The 26,268-nt window shown below is 54.1% G+C and overlaps 1 protein-coding gene across 1 annotated transcript; it reads right to left on the reverse strand.

The window, feature by feature from the left end:
- Window positions 1-366: 366 nt before the first annotated feature.
- ERBB2 (erb-b2 receptor tyrosine kinase 2) lies at window positions 367-24,833 on the reverse strand. Its single transcript, XM_006068564.4, has 27 exons — window positions 24,529-24,833; window positions 17,612-17,763; window positions 16,283-16,496; window positions 15,422-15,556; window positions 15,068-15,136; window positions 14,792-14,907; window positions 14,525-14,666; window positions 13,508-13,627; window positions 13,134-13,260; window positions 10,035-10,108; window positions 9,857-9,947; window positions 9,405-9,604; window positions 8,875-9,007; window positions 8,691-8,781; window positions 7,949-8,109; window positions 6,486-6,533; window positions 4,747-4,885; window positions 4,542-4,664; window positions 4,147-4,245; window positions 3,692-3,877; window positions 3,418-3,573; window positions 3,246-3,321; window positions 2,789-2,935; window positions 2,358-2,455; window positions 1,970-2,158; window positions 1,436-1,688; window positions 367-1,296 (listed from the first exon to the last, which is right to left on the reverse strand). Exons 1-27 carry the CDS (start codon window positions 24,599-24,601, stop codon window positions 941-943), a joined length of 3,768 nt encoding a protein of 1,255 aa, XP_006068626.2. The 5' UTR covers window positions 24,602-24,833; the 3' UTR covers window positions 367-940.
- Window positions 24,834-26,268: the final 1,435 nt, after the last annotated feature.

A 26,268-nucleotide genomic window follows, 5' to 3' on the forward strand; every position in this document is an offset into this window, starting at 1 on the left:
TCTTAATTCAGTGATTTCCTTGCCAAGGCAAGAAAAATGAGTCACACAGTAGACAGTGCCTCTTGTTTCCTCTGTCCTTCCCTGACTCCCCCTACCTAGAGAGAGGAAATTACCCCATTCTGGTGGGTGGGTGGCCTTAAGAGTTCTTTTTTTTTCCCTAAGAATGATCTTTTCAAAGGGCTTTCAGATCAGAATCCCAACTCCCAGTTTCCCCCCAACCCAAGAGCCAGAAAACTGGAAGTAGGCTCCTAATTCAAGCTTTCCCAAGATTCCTAGCCAGTCCCTCCAGGAAAGATGAACTGAATGTAAGTTAGGAGGTAAGCAGTAAAGGGACGGCTCCAAGCCACCCCTAGACATAGGCTGGTGTCCAGCTGTTTTCCAAAATATATTTGCAAATGGAGAAAGTGAGTGTGGAGGACATCCCTCCCCCAACCCCAGGGACTGTCCCCCCCCATTACCCACTCTCCACCGAGTCCTTATTTCATTTTTAAAAAAACAAATAAACAAAAAAACATAAGTAAAAACAAAACCAAAAAAGCAGTCTGTACAAGGACTGGATCTGGGTGCTGCTGCTGCTCCCTTCTTCCCAGGGACAGAGCTGGGTCTCAGGGACAGTCTCTGAATGGGTTGCTGTAGTTCCTAGACACCCCCTTGGGGCCTTCTTCACGCTCGGCCCAGCCTCCCTCACACTCGGCCCAGCCTCCCTCACACTCGGCCCAGCCTCCCTAAGTCGTTCAGTGCCAAGGATCTGGAAGAAGTCAGGCTGGGCCATTCTCAGCCATCTAGGAGTTGAAGTAGGAAAGGAGATTCCTGGCATGGCAGGCTCCCCTGGACATGATCCAAGGGCCTGCTCCCTGCCTGGTGCCGATGTGGGCCAGAAGTCAGGCCTTCCACACGCCCTGAGGGTTCAGTAGGGCCTCAGTGGCCCTGGGCTTTTGGCTCATACTGGCATGTCCAGACCCAGGTACTCAGGGTTCTCTGCCGTAGGGGTCTCTTCAAAGGTGCTGGGTGGAGTGCCCCGCTCTGATGGGTCCTGGTCCCAATAATAGAGGTTGTCAAAGGCTGGGCTGAAGGCTGGAGAAGAGTGGGACTGAGGGGCAGCCCTGCCCCGGGGTGCCAAGTACTCAGGGTTCTCCACGGCAGCCCCAAAGGCAAAAACGTCTTTGACAACCCCATTCTTCCCAGGGGAGAGCGTCTTGGGCCTTTCCAGAGTGGAACCGGCAGGTCGAGGAGGTGGCAGAGGACCCTCTAGGGGTGAGGGGGGCTGTGGGTGAACCTCTGGCTGGTTCACATATTCTGAAAGCACAAGAGAAGGAATCTTGTGAGGGGGTGGAATCTGTGTGTCCCAGCTGCTACAACTGCCCTGCAGCAGGCCCTGGGCAGAGCACCCCCAACCCCCACCTCCCAATCTCTCAGCTCGAGCCTGACTTCATACCCGGCTGGGGGCTGCAGGTCAAGGGGGCAACGTAGCCATCAGCCTCGGGAGAAAGGGGTACTGTGGGGTCCTCGCTGTACCGCTGTAGAGGACTAGAGTCATGTTGGGGGAGGGGCTGCAGCCCCTTGGCTGCCCCCATTCCCAAGTCGCCATCAAACACATCAGAGCCTGCCCCTTCGGAAGGTGCCAGCGGAGATCTGGGAGGCTCCTCCTCAGAGGGCTCCAGCCCCAGTGTCAGCTCACCACCGCCACTCTGAGGACAAGAGAAGGTCAAAATGGAGGTCATTCATGGATCTGAGATGGAGGCTCCATGGGAAGTGACAGGGTCCCAGGAGATAAATCATCTCTGATGTATGACAGAGGCATGGCAGAAAGAATGGGATCACAGTTGGAAAGCAGTAAGAATCCTTAGGGAAAATGGGGCCTCCTTCATGAGAGGTAATGGCTGGAAGACATCGGAGGAAGGAACCCTAGTCCACTGGAGTCAGGGGAGGTATCCAATGACACCCACCACCATGTGATGGGAGCACTGACCCTGGTGGATGTGCTGCGGTGCCTGCGATGGGCCGTGCCTGCAGCACCCGGGGCAGGGTCTGGGCAGAAGAAGCCCTGCTGGGGCACCAGGTACTCCTCCGCATCCACCAGGTCGCCCATGTCGTCATCCTCCAGCAGCGAGCGGTAGAAGGTGCTATCCAGGGGGCTAGCAGGGCCCATGTCTTCATTCTGGGGAGGAGGGAGACAGCATGGCAGCCTCTCCCCAGCCCAGTACGCAGCCTCCTGAGGGTGGCTCAGGGAGGGCTAGAAGTCTGATGAGTCAGGCAGGAGCTTAGAGGCCTGGGACCCAGGAATCATTCTCCCTTTCCTCCCTTCTAAGGGAGAGTGCTCTTAGCCATAGGCAGGGATGGGGTGAAATGTTCAGTACCTGGATGACCACAAAGCGCTGGGGGTCCCTGGCCATGCGGGAGAATTCAGCCACTAACTCCCGGAACCTCGGCCGACATTCAGAGTCAATCATCCAACCTGGGGTGGGCAAGAGCCTGGCATCTCAGTTCTGGCTGCAGCCTGCATGCAGCACCCCTCACCCTCACCCCCAGTCTAGACAACACTAGAGTCCAAAGCCCTCTGATGATAGAGAATCTACTAGTTTCCCCTTTTTATTTTGCATCAGTCTTTTTTCCTAGCTGGCCCTCGCTAGCTCCTCTGGACTGGTACTGTACAAGGGCAGGGAGAGCCTTCTGAGACTCCATTAACCATATCACCATGCTCTTGGCCCCCTCCCATGCCCCTTGTAGGCCCATCCGCCCAGAACCACCCACCCCTCGTCCAAGCAGCCAACACAGCTCAAGAACGCACATTTGACCATGATCATGTAGACATCAATGGTGCAGATGGGGGGCTGGGGCAGCCGTTCTCCCTTCTCCAGCAGGTCAGGAATCTCCCGGGCTGGGATCCCATCATAAGGTTTGGCCCCAAAAGTCATCAGCTCCCACACAGTCACACCTGGGGCAGAGATGGGGTAAAGCGGTGGGAGGACCAGAGGCAGCTTTAGTGTATAGAGCCTCAGAGGCTCTGCCCAAGAGCCTGGCACCATGGGGGAAGGAGGAAAGATGCAGTGCCAAAGGGCAGGAGATAACTTGGTCTTCCCCCAATCCCTGGGAAGTGCACAGACTCTGGCAGCCTGAGGCACTGGCTGCCACTTCCTTCTCATATTCATACTAAAGGTGTCCATTAGTTCACCCCATCCTTCCACCCACATTCTCCCCAGGGCCATGGCTCCTTGTCCACCCTCCCTACCCACCCCATCACATACCATAGCTCCACACGTCACTCTGGTGGGTGAACCGCCGCCGGAGGATGGACTCCAATGCCATCCACTTGATGGGCACCTGGTAGAGCAGAGAAGGAAGTCCTCCAACCAGGTCTGAGTTCTCTCAGGGGCCAGACCCCACTCCCCCTTGTCTCACTCGGTTCGCTCGTCTAACCTTGCCCCCATCCGCGTGGTACTCTGTCTCGTCAATGTCTAGCAGCCGAGCTAGCCCGAAGTCTGTAATCTTCACATGGTTGGGACTCTTGACCAGCACGTTCCGGGCGGCCAGGTCCCTATGCACGAGCCGCACATCCTCCAAGTAGCTCATCCCCTGGGGTCAGAGGCACCAGTGTGGACCTTGCTCTGCCAAAACTCTCCCAGGAAACCTCCCTATTCAGAGGCTTGCTCCCCAAGGGCACCTGCAGAGCCCTGGCCCCCAAAGTGCATACCTTGGCAATCTGCACACACCAGTTCAGCAGGTCCTGGGAGCCCAGGCGCCCACGGTGTTCTCGAACGTGGTCTAGGAGGCAGCCATAGGGCATAAGCTGTGTCACCAGCTGCACTGTGGATGTCAGGCAGATGCCCAGGAGGCGGGACACATATGGGGAGCCTACACCAGCCATCACATATGCTTCCTGGAAACAAGGGCACGCACTGAGAGGGTATGGGAAACCACTAACCCCCAACCACCACACACCACACACCACTCCCAAGGGCTGAGCCATGATAACAGGACCCTCAGCCAATCCAATCCCATTCATCACAAACCAGAACCATGGCCCACAGACTAGGGAGGGTAAGAGTAGAGATTTGGGGGAATCACAGGGTGTCCCCCAAAACCCCAGTGAAAAGAGAGAGAGCCCAGTCCCCCGTGCCCCCAGCTGGAGAGGGTGGAAGGGCTTACGTCCAAGATTTCCTTGTTGGCTTTGGGAGATGTGTTTTCCCTCAACACCTTGATGGCCACGGGGATTTTCACATTTTCCCCATCGGGGATCCAGATGCCCTGGGCAGAGAGGAGGATGTGAGCAGGAGAAGGACCGGCCAGATCCAACCTGCAGCCGTCCTTCTTGGGGCCACTACTTGTGCTCCCAATTCCCTCCCCCACCCTTGGGCCAGCCCCATTATTTAGCAACAACCTCACCATTTAGACCCACTGGCCATTCCCAATCCCTTATCCTTAACTGCGGTACTCAACTGCGCCACCCCCCGGCTCCCGGCTGTGGTCCCAACACACCCTCCGCCACACCCTGCAGCATCCTCTAGGACCGCCCACCCGGGGACTTTGGCCCCACCCCTGACCTTGTAGACGGTGCCAAAAGCTCCAGATCCTAGCACCTTCACCTTCCTCAGCTCTGTCTCTTTTAAGATCCGCATCTGAGCCTGATTGGGCATCGCTCCGCTGGGCGTCAGGGGCTCCACCAGCTGGGGTGAGGGGGTAGTGGGTCAGTGCTGCGGGTTGGGCCGCAGACCCCAGGCCGCGCGAGAGGCCCTCAGTTCGCCTCACCTCCGTCTCCTGCAGCAGCCTCCGCATCGTGTACTTCCGGATCTTCTGCCGCCTTCGCTTAATGAGGATGCCGAACACCAGCCCCACAAGGACAACCAGCAGAACGCCCACCACAGCGGCAATGATGGATGTCACAGGGCTGGGGGCACGAGCCAGGATCATGGATTGGGGACCGGTCTGGGGCAGGGGGGATGAAGGGGTCCCACGGCGGGGCGCGGTGGTTGGAGAGGAGGGAGAGGGGGCTGACTGTCACTGGCATTTGGAAAGGGAAGTCAGAAGGGTGACCCACAGGCTCCCGTCCTGTCTGACCTACTCTAAAACCTACCTTGGCTCCTTACCGTCTGGGAAATAAAGTCCAGACTCCTTGCTAGGATTCAAAACCCTCTACACCTACGTCTCCAAGTTGCCTATGCTCTTGCCCATGGCTCTAGCCCAGGATTCTCAAACTTCCTGACAAAACTCACCAGGGAGCTGGTCAACCTGTGAGAGTATGGAGCCCCACCCTCCAGAGATTTTGACTGTGGTATGAGGTGGGGCCCAGGAATGTGCACACAGTGATTCTGATGTTCTAGCCAAAATTTTCACCCATAGGTCACGATTTCCACATCTCCCAGCCTTTGTTATAATACTTCTGCCTGGATCACCATTTCTGCATGAGGTCATCTTTCAAGACTCTGCTTATCCTGGGATAGAAGGCTCTCCTGGGCACTGACCCTACATCCTTGTCACCCTTGTTCCCCTCCCTTGCTTAGCCAAGGGCTGGCTTATCACAGACCTCAAATGGACCCTTATTTCATGGACAAATGCTTACTTAGGATACACTCCAATCTTTTTCTCCCTAAAACCCTTCCCAAAACACCCCTCTGCCTAGAAATCAAGTCCAACGATGGCAGTGATAGACATCACAGGGCCTGTGGCCTCCTGGTAGGGGAGAGCCTATGCCCTCCAGATCCAGCCCTGACTCAGGCTTCACCCCCTACTCCTTCCTCTGTGCTTAGTCAGTTACCCACCACAGCAGAATCTTCAGCAAACACATCCTAGACTTTCTGGACACCCCTCACCATGCTGCCTGGTTGCTTTCCTCCTAACACAAGTGAAATTCCCGCCCCTCTTTCAAAACCTAGCTCATGTGCCTGAAGCCTCCCACTGATCCCAGGGAAGTATTCACTGTCCCTCCCTCAGTGCTGCAGCTATGCTCTCTTCTCGACGTGCCTCAAGTCCCAGGGAGTTGAAGGCTGCCTGTGTCCCTTATGAGACACCTAGCTATACAGGGTGGGGAGGTGCTGGGTGTCTTCCTATTCCCTGACCCCCAAGCAAGCTGAGCAGGCCTTCCATCCACTGCATGTGTGTGTGCACATACGTGCTCAGTCACTCAGTCATGTCCAACTCTTTGCCACCCCATTGATTGTAGCCAGCCAGGCTTCTCTGTCCATGGGATTTCCCAGGCAAGAATACTGGAGTAGGTTGCCATTTCTTACTCCAGGGGATGTTCCCAACCCAGGGATTGAACCCTGGTCTCTTGTGTGTCTTGCACTAGCAGGCCAATTCTTGACCCCTGCACCACCTGGGAAGCCCCTCCATCCACTAGTTGAAGCTAACTGAAAGGAGCATCCACAGTGGAAGAGTGGGCTGGGGAGGACATGTGTCATGTCAGGACATGACACCTAGCAGCAGTGACCACCCAGGGGTCAGTGGGGGACTGAGGGCAATGTGGGATGCATTCTGGGGACCAGGCTGACCTGGCTCTCTGCTCGGCGGGGCAGCCCTTGTCATCCAAGTCCACACAGCTGCAGGAGAGAGAGAGTCCCGTCAACAAGGCTGGGAACCACCTCCTACACTCACTCCAGCCTCACAGGAGCCCAGGAGGGGGGTGTGACTGGGTTATGATCCCCACTTGACAAAGGCAGAAACTGGGTTCGAGGTCACCAGGGCTCTTTCCACCATCCCATGGGGGAGTCCTCCAGTCTGTAAACCCATATCCTTTGTACCTCCCTGTGGTGGGTAGGAAGTGGCGGCACCCAAAGGAGCATCGAGTCCAAGAGCTTGGCCATCTCCTCTGTAGAGGATGCCAGTGTAAACTACTACTGTAGTTGGGCAAACTCCTGCTGTCCTCCTAGCGGTTCCACCTCTGGGGATAAACCCTAAAAATGCCAACACCTGTACACTAGGGGGCATGTACAAGATGCTCACTTATACATGGAGCTCAAGTGCAATAAACTGCCAAAAAGAAAAAAAAGGAAACACGTTCAGTCATACTCTCAGTCAGGGACACAACTAAATAACTCCATACTGCAGACTGAGTAGTTTAAAAAAAAGGAGGTAGATTGATATGCATTCACAGGAAAGGGCCTCCAAGATACATAAAGGGGGGAAGGTGCGGGGGAGCAAAGTGTATATGAGTCAAATGAAATTGCTGAGAAACAGATGAGCTTAGATGAAACTGTTGTTTCTTGATCATTTTTGATTTCCAAAAACAGCAATCTTATATGACTCAACCTAACATATACGTAAAATGCATTTATGTAAACATGTGCAGAAAAGCCTGGAGGAATGCACATACCAGAGTGACCTGGTAGTTCTCCCCAGGGAGGGGAGGGGCTGGGTGGGTGGGGCAGTGGGAGAAAGGGCACTTCTGCTTTACACTGTTTACTTTGATACTGCTGAAAATGTGTCTTACAAGAATGTATGCACGTGTTCCGCGTGTTATCAAAAACAACCAAGTAAAAAAATAAAAAGAACAGGGTGGATCACTGTATTAGGACATGAAAAAGCATTGCAAGAAAAACTGCAATGTTACGTGAGAAAAAGCAATTTGCAAACAATAGGTATGGTCTATGCTCCTATTTTTGTAAAAAGAAATATAGACTAGAATGTGCACAGATAAGAATTGGAGAATAAAAATAATATATAAACATATTTTCTATATTATATAATAATACATATGTTAGCATGTGCACATATAAACTGGAGGGAAAATATGGCAAGTTATTAACAGTGGAATAGAACTGTTAATACTATTAATTTATGCTTCATGCTTTAATTAAAAAATTTTTAACAATATGTATTACTTTTGTGATCAAGATAAAAAAGTTAAGGGCCTTGGGGTAAGCAAAGGCAGAGATGTCCCACTTTTTACAATAAGAGCCTCAGAGAGGCTCCTGGAACAAGCCCTTCTTTATATGGGGAAGGCCCTCAGACTCACGAGTGGGTGCAGTTGATGGGGCATGGCTGGCATATGCCCTCCTCATCTGGAAACTTCCAGATGGGCATGAAGGAGAGGTCAGGCTTCACACCACTGGGGCAGCGAGCCACGCAGAAAGGAAGATCCTTGTAGTGGGCACAAGCCACACATTGGTCAGCCTCCTGGGAGGGAAGAAAGGGTTTGTGGGGGGCTGGCACTGATACCCCTGGGGCAGCAAGATCAGGCCCCTGGGTCCCCTTGGTGCTTCCCATGGCCACTCGGCAGCACTTTTCACCTTGCTTTTAGAACAGCTCCAGACCTGCTATGTCTGCTACCCCTGTTCTGCACCCAGCTCCCCAGTGCTCAGGCACAGTGCCAAACCCTATTTTAAGTTAATTCTTACTGTATCCCAATGCGGTGGGTACTAGCATAACATTGATTTCACAAATGAGCCAACTTAGATTGGAAGTGACACCTGGATTTGAAACCAGGTAATCTGATGCCTGAGCGCCCAGGTCTAACCACCTCGACACAGCCACAGCCAAGCACACAGGCTTCCCTGGGCCTTCTGCATGGTCAGAAGGGTCTCAGGGTCCACAGTTCTTGCCGTTCCCAGCATCCCAGCCTCCTTCCACTCTCCTACTGTTCAGGGCTTGGAGCCCTCCCCAGGGATATTTTACTGGACTTGGCCAGGTCCCTGGCAGCTCCCCCCACCAACCGCGCCGTTTCCCACCACTCAGCTCTGAGCCCACAAGCACCTCACCGAGCCAAAGCAGGTCACTGAGCCATTCTGGGGATGACACTCGGGGTGGCACGGCAGACAGTACCTGTCCTTCACGTACTCCCGGGGGAGCCTGAGGGGAGCACAGCCAGTGAAGGGGTCTGGAAGGAGCCCCTGTGCACCTCCCGCCACCTCCTGGCCGCCCCCTCCTCCGCCCAGCGCGTACCCCTGCAGTACTCGGCATTCCTCCACGCATTCCTGGCCCCGAAGGAACTGGCTGCAGTTGACGCACTGGGTGGGCCCGGGACCCCAGCAGTGCCCTTGGGCGCACAGTGGGTAGCACGCCAGGCCCTCGCCCACTGCAGTGAGAAGGAAGGGGTCAGAGGGGACTCTTATGGGAGATTCCAGGTCCCATGGAGGTGGGGCCGGGGGTGGGGGGTGGGGGCACGGGACTGAGTTTGTTGGGCGTGGCTCTGGGCTAGAGAGGCGGGATAGCTGCCCGAGCACAGCAGGGAGAAAGTTCTGAGGTTCCAAGAACAGAGGAAAGGGAAGGGAGGTATGCCAAGGCAGCGTGGCCGGACCCAGCTAGAAGCCACGCCAAGAGGCCAGGCCAGCCAGAGCTGGGTCAGCAATGGTGCACCTGGGACGGGCAGTGCGCACGCACAGGGAAGTCCCAGATTGCTGCCGCCAGAGGCCCCTGGGCGCGCCAGCGCGCTGGCAGACGCGGAGCATGCAGCACCGGGCTCTCTGTCTTACCGCACTCATCCTCTGGCCTGTTGGCGCTGTGGAGCAGAGCCTGGTGGGGGTTCTGGAAGAGCTGGTCCCAGGGCACCGTGTGTACGAAGCAGAGGCGGGCGTTGCGGTGGATGAGAGCCAGCCCGCTGCCCAGTTCCCGCAGCGAGCGCAGCCCCAGCCAGCTGATGCCCAGCCCTTGCAGGGTCAGCGAGTAGGCACCACTGTGGGGCGGGGGGGAGGATGGGTGCTCAAATGCAGGGGGGCAGCGCACCGCTGACCACCCCCATCAGCCAGAACTGCCCTCGCCTTCCTCCTGTCCCCAGCACACGCTGCAAACTCCCATGGAAAGGTTCCTGCTGGAGTCCCCGGAGAACAGGAACCCCCTTCTCTTCACTATACATACACCCAAAACTTCTCCAAGACCTCCCTGGGCAGCTCCCCTCTCTGCAGGGACCCCCTCCCCTGGTGCTCACTCATGCAGAACTCGTCCCCGGATTACTCGCAGGTTCTGGAAGACGCTGAGGTCAGGCAGGCTGTCTGGCCACGCTGAGATGTACAGGTAACCTGCAGGCACAGGGTGAGGCTAGGGTATGGGGCCAGGATGAGAACCCCCAGCCCCATGAGAGCAGGCTTCAAAGAGACAGGGCCCACCTGTGATCTCCTCCAGAGACTCAAACACTTTGAGCTGCTCAGCCTGCAGCGGGGCGATGTTAGAGTCTGGGTCCCTAGAAGAAGGGTTAGGGGAGGAGTCAGCAGGGCCAGGCAGAGAAGGCAATGGCACCCCACTCCAGTACTCTTGCCTGGAAAATCCCATGGACAGAGGAGCCTCGTAGGCTGCAGTCCATGGGGTTGATGAGAGTTGAACACGACTAAGCGACTTCACTTTCACTTTTCACTGTCATGCATTGGAGAAGGATATTGCAACCCACTCCAGTGTTCTTGCCTGGAGAATCCCAGGGACAGGGGAGCCTGGTGGGCTGCCGTCTATGGGGTCGCACAGAGTCGGACACAACTGAAGCGACTTAGCAGCAGCAGCAGCAGGGCCAGGAAGGGGGCGGGGGTACAATCTGCTCCACAAGCTGGCCCTGTCACCCTCCCCCACGTCCCCTCCACTTAAACCCTTTGCCCATCAAGGCTGGCTGTTCTCATCCTGAGCTTCAAAGCCCAGGCCCTAGTTTGGCAGGATCTATCAAAATAATATGTATATCCTTTGATCTAGAAATTCTACTTCTAGGAATGTGCCCTAGAGAGACACTGGCCCCTGTTTCCAGAGGCATGTACAAGGGAGAACTGTTTGTTAGAGGGAAAATAAAACACCTAAGGAAGTTAAAAATTTTTTAATGTTTTAAATTAAATACCTAAATATTCCATCAGTAAATGAGGAGCTGTTAAATGTAACCCTGATCTATTCAGACTATTGATGAAAAACAACATTTAGGAGCATGTATTGGATTAGCCAGCAAGTTTGTTTGAGATTTCCCATAGATGTTATGGAAAAAACTTGAATGAACTTTTTGGCCAAACAAATAGTATTTTCTGGGCACAGTTATAAGAGCTTTGCAAATATTAACTCATTTAAACTTTATAACAACCTTATGAGGGCGGACTATTTCCACCTCCATTTAACAGATGAGGAAGCTGAGACACAGCAAGAAAGACCACATGACTAATAAGTGGTAGAAGCCAGGTCTCAAACCCTGGCAGCCTGGGCTCTTAGCTGCTACTGTTTGCTGCCACCTGCTTCATTGCTGTTGAAAGAACAAGGCAGCTGAACATGAACTAACTGTCATACCCAGCTCTCCAAAGCCACGGGCAGACAATATTCACAGCAGGCTCACATTTTAAATCAACCTGCCCCCCCGAATTATTAGAACTACATTTCTCTGTGCATGTAGGTCTATATACGTATGAATGGTCTAGACGAACACACACAAACTGTTACCAGTGGTCTCCTCTGGAAAGGGGAGTAGAGGTGGAGGAAGTGAAGAGAATTTTCTCCTTTTTGTAATACATACTTCTACTGAAGTATAATTCACATACAAGAAACCACACAGATTTTTAGTGTGCAGTTTGATGAGTTTTGTCAAATGCATCCATTCACATATCCACGTCCACCAGGGATATACAGAACCTGTCCATCACCCTAGACATGTCCTTTGTGTTCCTTTCCAGGGCCTCACCCCGGCACAATCGCTGTTCTGACTTGTTACCACACAGTGGTTTTGCCTATGTTGGAACAAAGGGAGTCACACAGCGTGGACCTCTCATCTGACTTATTTCACTTTTCATAATATTTTTAAGATTTTTTTGATGTGGACTACTTTTAAAGTCTTTATTGAATTTGTTACAACAGTGTTTATTGTTGTTTATGTTCCTTTTTTTTGGCCAAAAGTCATAGGGGACTCTTAGCTCCCCAGAGATGGAACCCGCACCCCCCTGCATTGGAAAGTGAAGTCTTAACCACTGGACCACCAGGAAAGTCCCAGCATAATGTTGTTCTGTGTATCCATAGGCTGTTTCTTTTATTGCTGAGAATTTCACTGTATGGATATACCGTTTTTTACAGTTAACCCTTGAACAATGCCTGGGTTAGGGGCACCAAACCCCTCTATGAAGTTGAAAACCCCAGTATAACTATATAGTCAGCCCTCTGCATCCACAGTTTCAGATTCAAGCAACCCCAAATTGTGCAGTACTGCAGTATGGATTTACTGGGGAAAGTTCATATTTAAATGGACCCAAGCAGTTCAAAGGCTTCCCAGGTGGTGCTAGTGGTAAAGAACACACCTGCCAATGCAGGAGGTATAAGATACATGGGTTCGATCCCAGGGTTGGGAAGATCCCCTGGAGGAGGGCATGGCAACCCACTCCAGTATTCTTGCCTGGAGAATCTAATGGACAGAGGAGCCTGGCGGGCTATAGTCCGTAGTGTCTCAGAGGCAGACATGACTGAAGTGACTTAGCATACACACAAGCAGTTCAAACCCATGAGGCCCAAGGGTAAGCTGGGTTTATTCATTCAGCTATTGATGTTGTTGTTGTTTAGTCACTAAGTTATGCCCAACTCTTTTGCTACACCGTGAACTGTAGCCTCTAGGCTCCTCTGTCCATAGGATTTCCCAAGCAAGAATACTGGAGTGGGTTGCCATTTCCTCCTCCAGGGGATCTTCCCAACCCAGGGATCAAACTGGCATCTCCTGCATTGGCAGGTGGATTCTTTACCACTGAGCCACCAGGGAAGTCCAGCTATTGATAGACATTTGCCTTATTTTCAGTTTGCGGCCATTATGAATAAAGCTACTGTGAACTCACAGAGAATTTTACTTTATCTGGATGGCGTGACCTCCATACAAGTAAGTGCATGTTTATAGATAACATGTCATTTATGAGAAAAATTCCAGGTATTTCCCGGTGGTCCAGTTAGGACTCCTCCCTTTCATTGCCAAGGGCCCAGATTCAATCCCTGGTCCGGGAACTAAGATCCAGCCAGTCACATGATGTGGCCAAAAACAACAAACAACCAAAAACCAAAAACAACGAGAAGAACCTTCCCCTGCCCCCACCCACCCCCCCTTCCCCCCACCCCCACCCCACCCCAGCCAAGCTGGTCTTCCACCAGCTTCCTTTGTATCCTGGGTCTCCCTCTTCTGTCTCCCACCACCCCCTAGAAACACTGCCACCTCAGGATTCAGTGACTGCCCTAATGCTGTCTCAGGCTGTGTGTCCACCCTTAACTTCGAGTATCCTTACCCTGCAAAGCTCTCTGGCAGAAACGCCAGGCTCCCAAAAATCTTCTTGCAGCCGGCAAACTCCTGGATGTTGGCACTGGTGACCGCCCTCACCTCCCGCAGGTGTTCCATGCCCAGACCATAGCACACTGTGGGGAGGGGGCAGGGGCATTCAGCCTCCACATGCAGCGCCAGGAACTCAACCTCCCGGATCCTGTCCACAGTCCCCTCCTGGGTCCACATGCCCCCTCCCCACATTGACAGGAGACACAGGGGAACTTGTGGGCCAGGGGCAGAGTCAGTGGGAGAAAAGGACTGGGTCCCAGGACAGTCTGAGGAAGGGTGGCGCAGTGGGCTAGGCCAGGCTGGCTGTTTCGGGGGGCAACCACTGGGTACCTGGGGCACAGGGCTTGCTGCATTTCTCACACCTCTGGGTTCCATCCTCAGCTGTCACCTCTTGGTTGTTCAGGGGACAAACCAGGGTGCAGGATCCCACATCCGTAGACAGGTAGTTGTCTGAGGAGGTCAAGATCGTGTGTCCATGTATCCTGGCCTTTCACCCCCACACCCACCATGAGCCGTGTCACCATGCCCAGGCAGTACAATAAGAATTATATCAACTGAGACTGAAATGCCCTTACAACATGCCTGAGCCCTGGACACTCGTCCTTTCCTCATGAAAGCCTTATGTGATAGGCACAGTTAGATTACCATTTTGCCAAAAGGGAAATCAAAGCACAGAGTTTTCTGTAAATTACTCAAGGTCATTGTGCTAGAAAGTGGAGGAGCCAGGATATGAACCCAAATGGCCTGACCCTACAGTTTGTACTCGAGCCCACCATAGGGAAGATATGACCAGCACCCAAGAGCCCACTGCTGTCTCCCACAAGAGGAGGAAAGAAGTCCCCAGATCCAAGGCCAGTCTCTGAATGCTTATCAGTAAACAGGGGAGCTAATAAATCAAACTCAGATCCATCTGACCATAGAGTAAAAGTTAACATTTAGGAGTGCTGAGTACTGGCCAGGCACAGTTGTAAGAGCTTCACAAATATTAATTCATTTAAACTTTATAACCATCTTACGAAGGCAGGACTATTTTTGCCCGCATTTAACAGATGAGGATACCGAGATGCAGCAAGAAGCTCACATGACTAGTAAGTGGCAGAGCCAGGCCTTTTTTTTTTTTTTTTTAGAGCCAGGTCTTGAATGCAAGCCTCCTGACCATGGGCTCTTAGCTGCTACTATTTGCCACCACCTGCTCCGCTGCTGTTTAAAGAACTGGGCAGCTTGACACAAACTGCCATGATGAGCTCTCCAAAGTCAGTGGCAGACAATACTCACAACATGCTCCCATTTATATAAACCAAACTCCCCAGCAAAATTACTAAGACTGTGTTTCTCCCCAGCACTTACAAGGACAGGCCGTCACACAGCTGGCACCGAAGGTATAACGCCCCTCGGGGTTGGGCATGGACTCGAAGGTGTCCGTGTTGTAGGTGACCAGAGCTGGGCAGTGCAGCTCGCAGATGCCGCTGTGGTTGAAGTGGAGGCAGGCCTGGGGGACAGGCAGCGGGTAGGCACTGGGCTGTTTGGCCCTGGCGTGCAAAGAGCCATAGGACAACACTGGATGGGATGCCCCTCCCCTTGCAGCCTGAGGGCTGGGGCCCAGAGGGCACATACCAGGCAGTCAGAGTGCTTGGGGCCAGTACAGCCAGCAGCGCACTGCTCATGGCAGCAGTCGGTGGGCTGTGGGCCCTTACAGCGGGCACAGCCACTGGCACAGACGGTCCGCGTCACTGTTAGGTGGAGGCAGGATGCGGGCTGGGTGGCAGTCTAGGCACCAGCCCCACCTTCTGGGGAGACTTCCTGCCCCAGGGAAGAGGCCGAGGGCTGGCACAGCCCCTCCCATGTCACTCAGCCCCCGCCCTCCAGACCCTGTGCCGCCCTGTAACTCACAGCTCTGACAGTCCTCAGAACTTTCTCCCCAGCAGTTGGGAGCTTTACAAACTGGAGAACAGGGTGCGCCTGGAGGAAGAAACAGAGAGGTAGTGAGAGAGACCAAAACCAGGACATGCAATGCACAGTGAGGGACAGACCCAGGCAGGAAAAGAGGACATCAAAGCCAGAGGCACAATCTAGAAGCAGAGAAAAACAGGACAGAGAACCACGGAGATGAAGAGACGCAGAGAAAGGGGAGATGGGTGCTGTTAGTGTGGCAGCAGAGTGGGGCAAGGAGTAAGCCAGGAGTTTGGGGTCGCTGGGCTGCATGAGAAAGGGTGGCGGCTGCAGGCAGTGGGGAACGAGGCTTACAGGCCCGTGAGCGGTTGGTGTCTATCTGCTTGAGGGGCAGCTGGTTGTTCTTGTGGAAGATATCCTCCCACAAAATCGTGTCCTGGTGGCAGAGCTGGGGGTTCCGCTGGATCAAGACCCCTCCCTTGAGGATCTCTGTGGGGTGGGCAATAATCAGGGGCTTCTTCCCCCATCTTGCATCTTCTTATCTCCCCTGGGGCCTGCCTGCCTTCTAAAAGTAGAGAAGGCCTCTGAAACACACCCCGGGTTCCTCGGGGAGCAGAGAACACCCCTTCAGCATCTTTGAGCCTTATCAATACCACCCACAAAGATCCAGGGAGGAGTGGCTTGTCCATGCCACCGCCTCCTCTCCTCCACCTCTGCTGTGTGCACATGGCTTAGCAATTAAAAGAATGTGAAACCCAGCCTCACCACCACTAACTAGCTGTGTGACTTATCCTCCGTAAACCTGTTTTCTCATTTGTAAAATGAGAACATTGATGTTTCCCTTGCAGGATTATGGCAGGACTGATGGGATTATGCATGCAAAGTACCGGGCACTCAGAGTCTGAAACTCTGTCTGCTTCAGGGCTGCCACGTACAGTTACACAGGTTGTTCACTGTACATGTGCACTCAGCCAAGAAGTGGGCAAAAATCCAGCCTGCATCCTAATCATCAAACTATGCGGGCTGGTGCAAGCTGTGACTTCCTGGGAAGAGGGGAAATCTTTTTGAATCTTCACAAGGACGCCTTTCCTAGCTCCACCTGCATCCATCCGCAAGGGACCCCAGTTCTGACTCACACAGTCACCCCTTGGCTAGTAGGGACCCCTGGCCAGCTCTCAACAACCAGCAGAAAGTTTCAATGAGAAAGATGGCCACCTGTGAGGCTTCGCAGCTGCAGCTCCTGCAGCCCTCCTGGGGCTGTGCCTGCAGCAGGGGCAGCACTTTCCAGAAAGTCTCCATTGTCCAGCACGGCCAGGGCGTAGCGTTCCTCAAAAAGCTGGGTGCCTCGCACAATTCGCAGTCTCTGCAGTGGGACCTGACTCACTCGATTGTGAGCGATGAGCACATAGCCCTGCACCTCCTGGATTTCCTGGGAAGGGACAGAGGAGGAGAGGGCTGAGGCAGGTCGGGCCCTGGACCACTACTACGCAACCCCTAAGACCTTCTCAAGGTCCCCTGTGCTTGGGGATCTTGGGCAAGGGCCCAGCTGCCAAGAAGTCTGCCTACCACCTCCCCAAACCAGGTTCTAGGACCAAATTCTAGTATGATTAAGAAAGAAAATGAGGGGGTGGGGGCAGCACTCTGTAAATTGTGAGCAGGTACCCCACCCTCTCTACACCTCAGCTCCTTCATCTGTAAAGGAAATGCCTGGACAAGGTGATGTCTGGGATTCAACGGACTAAGCATCACACACCTGGCCCTGCTCTGGGACACAACCCAGAGGCTGGCTTCCACTCGCTCTCCTGTTCCTGACCCTTTCACATATATTTCCAACATGATATCTTAATGGGCTCTCCAGGAGGAGTCCAAGTACTCCTATGGCTCCCAATGTAGTGTTAGTCACTCAGTCGTGTCCAGTACTTTGTGACCCCATCGACTGTAGCCCACCAGGCTCCTCTGTCCATAGGATTAGGGTTAGGCCACTCTTCACTGGAGTGGGTAGCCAATTCCTTCTCGAGGGGATTTTTCTGACCCAGAGATTGTATCCAGGTTTCCTGTATTGCGGGTGGATTCTTTACCATCTGAGCCACCAGAGAAGAACTCATGGCTCCCAATATACAGATAGGGAAACTGAGATCCAGTGAAACCAGGGGCTGGACCACATTCACAGGGCTTGTCAGTGGCAGAACTGGACTCAGAACTTGCCAAGCCTTTCATTACTCCAGGTAGGAAGGGGACAGTGGTTGGGACAGTTGGAAAGAATGATCACCAGAAGGTGATCATTCTGGTGAGAGAGCAAAAAATATAGCCCAGGAATAGATGCATTCCACCCAGAGATGTCCACAGTCAGCCACACTGTAGACAGAGAGTCAACTGGTCTTAGTGTAGGATGGATGGGGTGAGACATCAGAAGTGACTTCCTGGTTCAGGAGCCACAACGAAAGAGAAAATGTTAGGCGGGGAACCTTCTACCACCCATCCGCAGGCAGAGGGCTCAGCCCAGCAGGAAGCAGGGCCTGGCTGGGTCTTGCCCATGGGCCTCACCTGCAGGAAGGAGAGGCTGGCATCAGCAGGCAGGTAGGTGAGCTCCAGGTTACCCTGCACCACCTGACAGCCTTGGTAGAGGTGGCGCAGCATGTCCAGGTGGGTCTCGGGACTGGCCGGCAGCCGCAGCTTCATGTCTGTGCCGGTGCACACTGCGGAACCGAGAAGATGGTCAAAGGGCCTGCGCAGTGAGCTTCTCCAACCGGCCACGTGCAACAGCAAAACAAAGTGTGCAAATTTGGGAAAAGCGGGGAAATCAGGGAAGAGGTTCCCCCCTGCCAACTTGGCCCGTCCTGAGCATCCAGAGGGGGTCCCACTGGGCCAGCCTTAGGGAGCTTGCCCATTCAATCCAGGGTGTTGGCTGGCAAAGAAAGCCTTCTTTTGTCCCAAAGGCACGACTCAGGGCCAATGGGTAAAAATCCCCCAAGAGAGGCGATGATGAATCATGAATCCTCTGGATACCCCCTGCCCCTTTCCCAAGCAAACAATGCCACCCACATCCCAACCTCCTGGCAAGGCTTACCCACCCCCGCAATGCCACCCAGAAAGTGGGGAAGGAGAGTCAGCTCGAGTCATAGCTGGGGCCTGGGGACCACCAATGGCCTGGTCACTGCAGAGACTTCTGGGATTTCCCCAGGCAGAGAAAAGGAGCGTCAGATCCCAACTCTGGGTATCTGGACCCAAGCTGCAGACACTGAGCCAGAGTGCTGCCTGCTCCAAAGCCTCCTCTGCTGGTACCTCACCCTTGCCACCTCTTCAGGGCAAGACTCCAGAACCAGCTGGCAGAATCTGTGCCACGAAACTCCTGCCACAAGGGCACTACGTCAGCCCTGTGTACCTCCCACTGTCAACCACCAGCCAAGTGGCATCAAGACGAACTGCTACCCAGCCCACCTGGACCCCAGTCCAGTGTCCCTGAGGCCAGAAGTACCCACTAAGTCCAGGGGCACTAGAAAGAGTGAACTACCCCTGGTAAGGGGGTGCTCTGGCAGAAGCTGGCACCATGCCTACCAGCAGGGGGGAGATTAAAGGGCCCAGTGGAACTCGTTTTTCTGCTCTGGTGAGAAGATGAATCACCTGGCGCGTCTTGCCCAGGAGGGTGTGCCGGAGGAGGTGGGTGGAGGGCACCCCCAGATCCACAGATCCACAGGTGCCTGAGCTGTCTGGAATTCCTGTTGGTCTCCACTCCACCTCCCATGGACTACGTGCAGATTCAGGGAGACAGCACAATGGCTAACTATGGGGTCTGACACCAGGGCTTCTGCTTTCCCCACAACTTGGAGCCTAAGGTCAAATCCTAAGAGGTAATAAGAGACACCCTCTGCCCCCAGAAATTAGAGGAAAGACTGGGGGAACAAGCCCCAGGGGTCTAGCCTGGGTCAACAGCCACAAGTGGGCAGCAGGAATACCCAGAGCGGTCTCTCTTCCCACCCCTCTGGCCAGGGAGGGAAGAAAGCAAAGAGGGAGGAAGGGGAGGGCCCAGAAATAGAACTCAAGGGTCCCTCCCCCCAGACTCCCAAGAGAAACAGGATCCGGGGGTGGCAGGCCAGGCCCAAAATAACGCCCGCTGCCAGGACCTCCCCGGCCTCGGCAGCTTCAGCTGCTTTGTAGGCACAGCTGTCTCCAGGTCTGGACCCCAAGGCCCTAGCCCAGGCCAGGGACAGGGACCGGCAGAGCTGGGGCAGGGGCCGTCTCCACCCCCTGCGGCCTCTGCCGCCTGGAAGGGACACACCAGCTGCTGTAGCCGGGCAATGGGAAAACAACAACAGGAACCCTGGGGGCAACAGGGTCAACTGAGCATCTACTGTGTGTGGAGCAGGCACTCTGGGTGGAGCCTCAGCCCCCAGAGGCTGGGATCTACAACCCCGATTTTGCAAAGAAGGAAACTGAGGCTGCCAGGAATTATGCTTCCACGATCATAAAGCTGTGAGCAATAGAGGCACAATTTGAATTGGAGTCTGTCCGACTTTAGATCCCACATTCCTTCCACTAGGCCTAACTGCACACACGCCCCACCCCACACCCTGTGCAAAGGTAAATACACACCAGCTCTGTTGATGCTACTGATTACAACAGGCTCCAGGCCTGAGTGGCTGAGCTGGGTGGGAGGGCCAGAAAGAGAGGGAGCCCCGCCCCACGGGTTTGTTTGTGGCCGTTTAGAATCTGATTAAGACTAAGTGCTTGTGGGAACTTCCCTGGAGGTCTAGTGATAAGACTGAGCTTCCAATACAGGGGGTGCGGGTTCGATCCCCAGTTGGGGAATGAAGATCCCACATGCGGTCAAAAAATAAAGACTAATTGTTTGCAACAGGTGGTAAAGTTGGGACTCTGAGACCTACTCCCTGGAGGCCTGGGGACTAATGACCCCCAACCTGACATGAAACCAAGAAGCACTTCTACACCCCCATCTTCTCACTCATATCCCTCTCCTCAGTCCTCACCGTGGTCCCCATATCCACTCTACCTCAGTGATTTCCTCCAGAGGAGGAGGCCATGTCCCACACAGGAGAGCTTTGTCTCCAGAGCACCTGCCCTTCAGGAGCCAGATCTCTGGAGCAAAGACAGCGTGAGGCAGGACCAGACCAGAGCCAAGGACACAATGAGCCCTGGATAAGTGTTTGTGGGATGGCAGAATGAATGAACTCCAAGCAAGAGTCTCCACACCAGCGCTTTCCTGGTGGTCTGGTGGTTAAGAATCCACCTGTCAATGCTGGGGACATAGGTTCAATCCCTGCTCCAGGACGATCCCACATGCCACGGGGCAACTAAGCCCCTGTGCCACAACTACTGAGTCCGCAGGCTAGAGCCTGTGAGCCACAACTACTGAAGTCCATGTACTCTAGAGCCCATGCTCCACAATGAGACGCTACTGCAATGAGAAGCCTGAGCTCTGCAACTAGAGAGTAGCCCACTGCTCGCTGCAACTAGAGAAAGGCTACACGCGACAACCAAGACCCGACACAGCCAAAAATTAGTTTAAAAAAAAAAAAGAGTCTCCAAACCAACAGGGACCAGCTGAGGTCTCTGTGCTCAGCCCTCTGCCCAGAGGCTGGTCACAGTCCCCAAGTTTCTCTAACTGAATATCAGTGGTCAGGTCCCAGCTCTAGGGGGCTCTCAAGTGGGTTCTCTCCTTTTCACCAGCCTTCAGCCTCACCTGCCTCTCTTGCTCACCAGCACAAAAGCCAACACTTCTTTTTTTCCATGAACACTGCCTGCGTCCCCAAAGCTCACCTGCCTCAGCCCCACAGGGCCAGAGCCCATTCCAGTGACACCAAGGTTCACCTAGCACACACACCTGGTGGATCAGACCGGGGCCTGGGCTCAGCTCATTAGGCCAGAACCCTGGAGGGGCTGCTCACAGTGTAACCCTGATCAAGTCCCTGGATTTCCAGGGCAGAGGTCAAATCAGATCCACCTGTATGCCCAGCAGTACCTGTGACATAGCAGGCGCTCAGTGAATATTTGCTGACCTGACTGGCTGTAAGGCGCAGATGATAAACAATAACAACTCTTACTCTCTGCAGAGAAATTACATGAAAATTAAATGAGATAATGAATCAAGAAACAGTGTGCAAACATGACAAGCCTTTGTCAACAGAGCTGGGGCAACACAACCATTGGCTATAATTCTCCCACTCCTTAAGAGAGCGCACACCCCTCTCTCTACCTCGCCTCTCATCCCAGGGGTGGGGAGAAAAGGTGGCCTACTGAACGATGGAGGTGTCAACATGGAGGGGCTTCCCACAGTACAGACGGGGGCGGGGGGCGGGGGGGAATCTCTTTGCCGATCATGCTAGCACCAGGGGCAGGAACACCCAGCCTGGCCCTATACCAGCCCCAGCGCCAGCCCCACACTGGTCCCTCCCTCGCCTGCAGCCCTGTCCGTCCCACTGGGCCTCTGCCCCACTCCGGCCTTCCATCCCCTGCCAAGCCTAGAGGGCACAAGAGGAGGGCAGACACGGCCTGGACATGGAAGGGAAGAATCCCAAAGCCAAGAGGGAAACTGGGGCTGGGGGCGCAGCTCACCCTTATTTTCACCACAATAACAAACAGCACCTCTGCCCTAGTCTGGCCACCTGACTGCCCCTGAGGCTTTGCGTAACACTTTGATCAACAATTTTTTTTTTTTTTTTTTGGCTCTGTCTGGCCTTAGTTGCAGCATGCGGGATCTTTCCTTGTGGTGTGTTGTTTTTTTTTTTTTTTTTTGCTCTGTCTGGTCTTAGTTGAAGTATGCGGAATCTTTCCTTGTGGTGTGCGGGCTTCTCTCTAGTTGTGGCGTGCTGGGGCTTCAGACTGCAGGGGCTCTTGGGCTCACTAGTTGCCCTGAGACATGTGGGAATCTTAGTTCCCCAACCAGAGATCTGAGGTGTGTTCCCAGCATTGGAAGGCAGATTCTTAACCACTGAAATACCAGAGAAGTCCCTCTGATCAACTCTTGATGACTCCTCATCAGAGTCCAAAAATGCCCTGGACATTACTGGGTTGCTGAGAAGCCTTTGGCTAAGTCACTTTGTTCCTCTGAACTTCAGAGAAGTTTCTCATCTGTGCTCCTGCTTCATAGGATTGTTGCAGAGAAGCAATGAAACTGTAATGGATGAGAACTTAGCAAATAAAAAGCGTGCCGCACTTTTCTAAAGTTAAGTCCATAAAGCAGGAGTCTGGGTAATTCCAAACCAAGAGAAAATGAAAAGCGCTTTGTATTTGACTTTGTAATACAATGTATTTTCTCTTTTGGCATTTGAGCCTAGCTTTCAATTATTATTTTTTATTGAATAGTAGAATGAGGTTCCTTTTCTAAGCATAGCAAAAACAAGGAAGGAGGCTGTGGGGGAGAATCCTTCAGGAATTAAACTATGGTCTGTCCAAGACGTGTTTACTGCACTTTATAAAACCTTGACTGTAAGAAAAGAAAATCCCAACCCCCTGGGCTTTTCCCCCATCTCCCTTTCCCCCTCAGCCCTGGCATATACTGGGAGTGCTAGAGGCAGCTGGGTGGGTCTCTGCCATTTTAGCCATTCCCCTGCCCAGCATGCCTCTCACAGCACCCAGCACTGTGGGCCGAGGCGTCAGGAAGCCTCGAGGAGCCCCCAGTACCCAATACTGCAGCAACCTAGCTGCGCTTCACCTGCTCAACTCCCAGGCCCAGGTGAGGAGGGCAGCGGCTCGGCCTGGCAGCCCAGACTTGCCTCACTCTTCTCAGCCAAAAGCCCGCCTGGCAAACAGGGAAGGGATGGGGAGGCTCCTTGCTCAGAGAGAAGGCGGCGTGGGGCCACCTCCCGCTGTTTACAGCAGCTCTAGAGGGAGTTCCTTGAGAGGGCAGAGTTCAGCAGGGTGACCGCCGTGAGGCCACACAAAGCCCAGATACACAAACACAGAGACCACACAACTCAAGAACACCCTGACACAGCAGCCCCTCAGACAACACAGCAAAGCTCTGACAGAGGGGCCCTCGGGCACACACAAACAGGCCAACACCCGCCCCTTCTCCAGACTCCCTGATCCGTAGAGACCAGCCACCACTCCTAGAACATGCTCATTCTGGCTTCCCCACAACCCGGCGATGCAGGGCCCAGTGTCCCCCAGAGCTCACGGTAGATGGACACAGTGCTTTCCAAGGGGTGGCTGGGGGTCGAACTGCCTGGATCCCATCTGTGGTTGTTGTTCAGTCACTAAGTCATGTCCGACTCTTTTGCGACCCTATGGACGCTCCTCTGTCCATGGATTTTCCAGGCAAGAATACTGGAGTGGGTTGCCAGTCTTCCTGTCCCAGGGATCGAACCTGCATCTCCTGCATTGGCAGGTAGATTCTTTACCGCTGAGCTGGTGGGGAAGCTGGAATCCAATCCAGGACCCACCAATTACATGCTGCCACTTCACCTCTTGAAGCCCAGGTCTTTGCCTGGAAAATGGGAACACTGGTAGGACTTCTCTTATAGGGTTGTTCTGAGGCTAAAAGAAGGGAACCTAGGCAAACATGCACAGCACCTAACAGAGGGTGCATTTCCCATACGTGTTAGCTTTAATCATTATGCATCTAGGTGGACAGATGGGGAAGACACATAGTCCCCCCCTCTTCCCCACACACAGCATAAAGGAAAAGCAGACGAGCCTGGCGCCCAGCACACCTGCGTCTCTCCCTGTTCCTTAGCTACCCCCTCTCCCTCCCACTGCCCAGGAGTCCCTCCCTCAGAACCCTCCCGCTTTAATGCCCCAGACCAGAAAACACACGGCCACCCCCTCCCCCGTGGCCCACGCTTTCCAAGTGACAAAGCACACAGTCCCTAAGTCGGCCCTAAGGAAACTTGTTCAAAACAAACTTCTCCCCCTTCCCCCACCCCCGGCTCCGGTGAGGCAACGCTGCAGTCGGACTGGCCACCCTCGGCTCCCCGGCTCCGACTGGGCAGGTTCCTTTCCCCACCTCCCCCTTCCGCACCCCGATCCTGCCCGAAGCCGGAGTAACTCAACCCACTTGGCCGAAAGGGGGAGGGGAGGGGGCCGGGCAGAAGGGACCCCCAGGAATCCAGCCCAGTCCAGTCTGGAGGCGGAGGTTGCCAACTGGAAAGGCTTTGAGAGAGGAGCTTGAGGGGCTCAAGAAAGGGGAAAACACACACATACCATGCAATTCACCCTTTGAGGGAAACTTTCTGAATAACTTCAGAGAACTTTTATGACAAGTTCGCGGAGCCTGCAAAGCGCCGGTCCCATCTAGAGCCGCTCCGGCGTAATCGCCCTCTTACCCCACTTTCTCTGGCCCCTCCGAGCCGAGGGCCTGCGGCTCCTAGCGCCCCCACTATCTGAAACCTGGGATCAGGGAGCTCCGATGCACCCCGCTACCCGCGCCTGCCCGGGGACATCGACAGGGGTCCCAGGCGGCAGGGTCCTGTCGCCGCTCCCTGCCCTCCCCATCCCAGACCCACCTTGGGTGCCCGCGGCTCCGGGGGGCAGGAGGGCGAGGAGGAGCCCCCAGCGGCACCAGGCCGCCAGCTCCATGGTGCTCACTGCCGCTCCGGCCCCATGGCTCCGGCTGGACCCGGCGGGGAGGGCGCCGGGCGGGCAAGGGGAGGGGGCCGGGCGCTAGCGCCGGAAAGGGCACCGGGCGCTGGAGCGGTCGGCGGCCTCAGGGGCTCGTCTCGGCTCCGTGGGCACGACGGAGGGGAATCTCAGCTCCACAACTTCATTCTTGTACTTCCTCAAGGCAGCCCTCCTCCTCTCCTCCTCCTCCTCCTCCTCCTCCTCCTCCTCCTCCTCCTCCTGTGATTGGGAGCAAGCGCGCTCTCAGCTCGCCCCCCCCCCAACCCCCACCCCCTCCAACCGCATTCCAGCAAGTCCCTGGGAGTGGCAACTCCCAGCTTCACTTTCTCCCTCTCTCCGCGCAGGCCTGGGTGCGTCGCTCCCAGCTCCCGGACGCCGGCAGCAATGTTCGCCCGTTTCCATGGAGGAACCCCACCCCACCCCCCAAGAAGAACCCCCCCCTCAAAGGAGAGGAGGGTGATCGCGCCTCCCTTCCCCTAGAGTCTGGGGCAAACACTTTAGCTTGCCATCCTGAACTTTATTTTAAATCGCAGGCTTATCTTAAAACATTCCTGGCCGTTTGTATCCTACTCCATCAGATGCCTATTTGTTTTAATACCAAATAATCGTTTTCCTAGCACATCCTCAAGTGAAAATGTTAGTCAAGGAGGGGGATGTTTTGCCTTTAATCTGTGGCATCCAGGACTCACTGGCATACCTTTCTGGAATCTTTTAGGTATCTTTTCCAGTTTGAAAAGCATGGTTTTAAGGGAGTCTACAAGTTTGGAGACGGAGAGGGCAATGGGGGAGCCTGGTGGGCTGCCGTCTATGGGGTCACACAGAGTCGGACACCACTGAAGCAATTAGCAGCAGCAGCCGCACAAGTTTGGAGAAAGAGTCAAATTGGAGAAACCTACATCTCAATCCTTCAAAGAGCATCCTTGTTACTTTATGGGGCACTCAGCACCCAATTCATCTAAGATTCCTTCTCTGTCCTTTGTCTTTTATTAGCCTGCTCCTCCATTCGACCTCCCCACCGGGCATTCCACCTGGAGCCCCTGACTCAGTTGCTAAGATCCGGTGGGGGGTGGAGTGCGGGTGGGGATGGAAGGAAAGCTAGGTTTTTGTTGGGAATGCCAACAAAATATTGCATGAGATATACCTGCCCTAACAAATGACTTGTTGTTTATCTGAAATTCAAATTTAACTGGAAATTCTTATTTTTATTTGCTAAAACTGGCAACTCTAGTTGGAATGCTGAAATGTTCAGCCTAGAACAGGACTGTGCTGCTCAGAGGGGATCAGAGGCACCTACTGGGGGTGGAGAAAGAAGGACATTAGCATCTCTTAAACTGCTTCCTTATTCCTAGCGTGGTTCTAGGCCAGCACTTTCATGGTAAGGTCCAGAGAACAGGGCAGTCTGGGATCAGGATGACCTCAGTTCAAATCTCAACTCCACCATGTGTTAGCTGTGTGACCTTGGGCAAGTGACTGAACCTCTCTGTGTCTCAGCTGGCTCACTTGTAAAATAGTATCTGACAGACTGCTGCTGCTGCTGCTGCTGCTAAGTCGCTTCAGTCGTGTCCAACTCTGTGCGACCCCATAGACGGCAGCCCACTAGGCTCCTCTGTCCCTGGGATTCTCCA

Source organism: Bubalus bubalis, chromosome 3 (assembly GCF_019923935.1).
Source record: "Bubalus bubalis isolate 160015118507 breed Murrah chromosome 3, NDDB_SH_1, whole genome shotgun sequence".
Lineage (NCBI taxonomy): Eukaryota > Metazoa > Chordata > Mammalia > Artiodactyla > Bovidae > Bubalus > Bubalus bubalis.

What these genes read in the sequence shown, in the direction of transcription:
- ERBB2 (XM_006068564.4), bottom strand. Translation starts at nt 24,601, where the DNA reads ATGGAGCTGGCGGCCTGGTGCCGCTGGGGGCTCCTCCTCGCCCTCCTG. An exon ending in CAGGCCAGAGGATGAGTGCG is followed by an intron (nt 9,008 to 9,404) that starts GTAAGACAGAGA and finishes TTCTCACTGCAG; the next exon opens with TGGGCGAGGGCCTGGCGTGC. An exon ending in ACCACGCGGATGGGGGCAAG is followed by an intron (nt 3,322 to 3,417) that starts GTTAGACGAGCG and finishes CTGCTCTACCAG; the next exon opens with GTGCCCATCAAGTGGATGGC.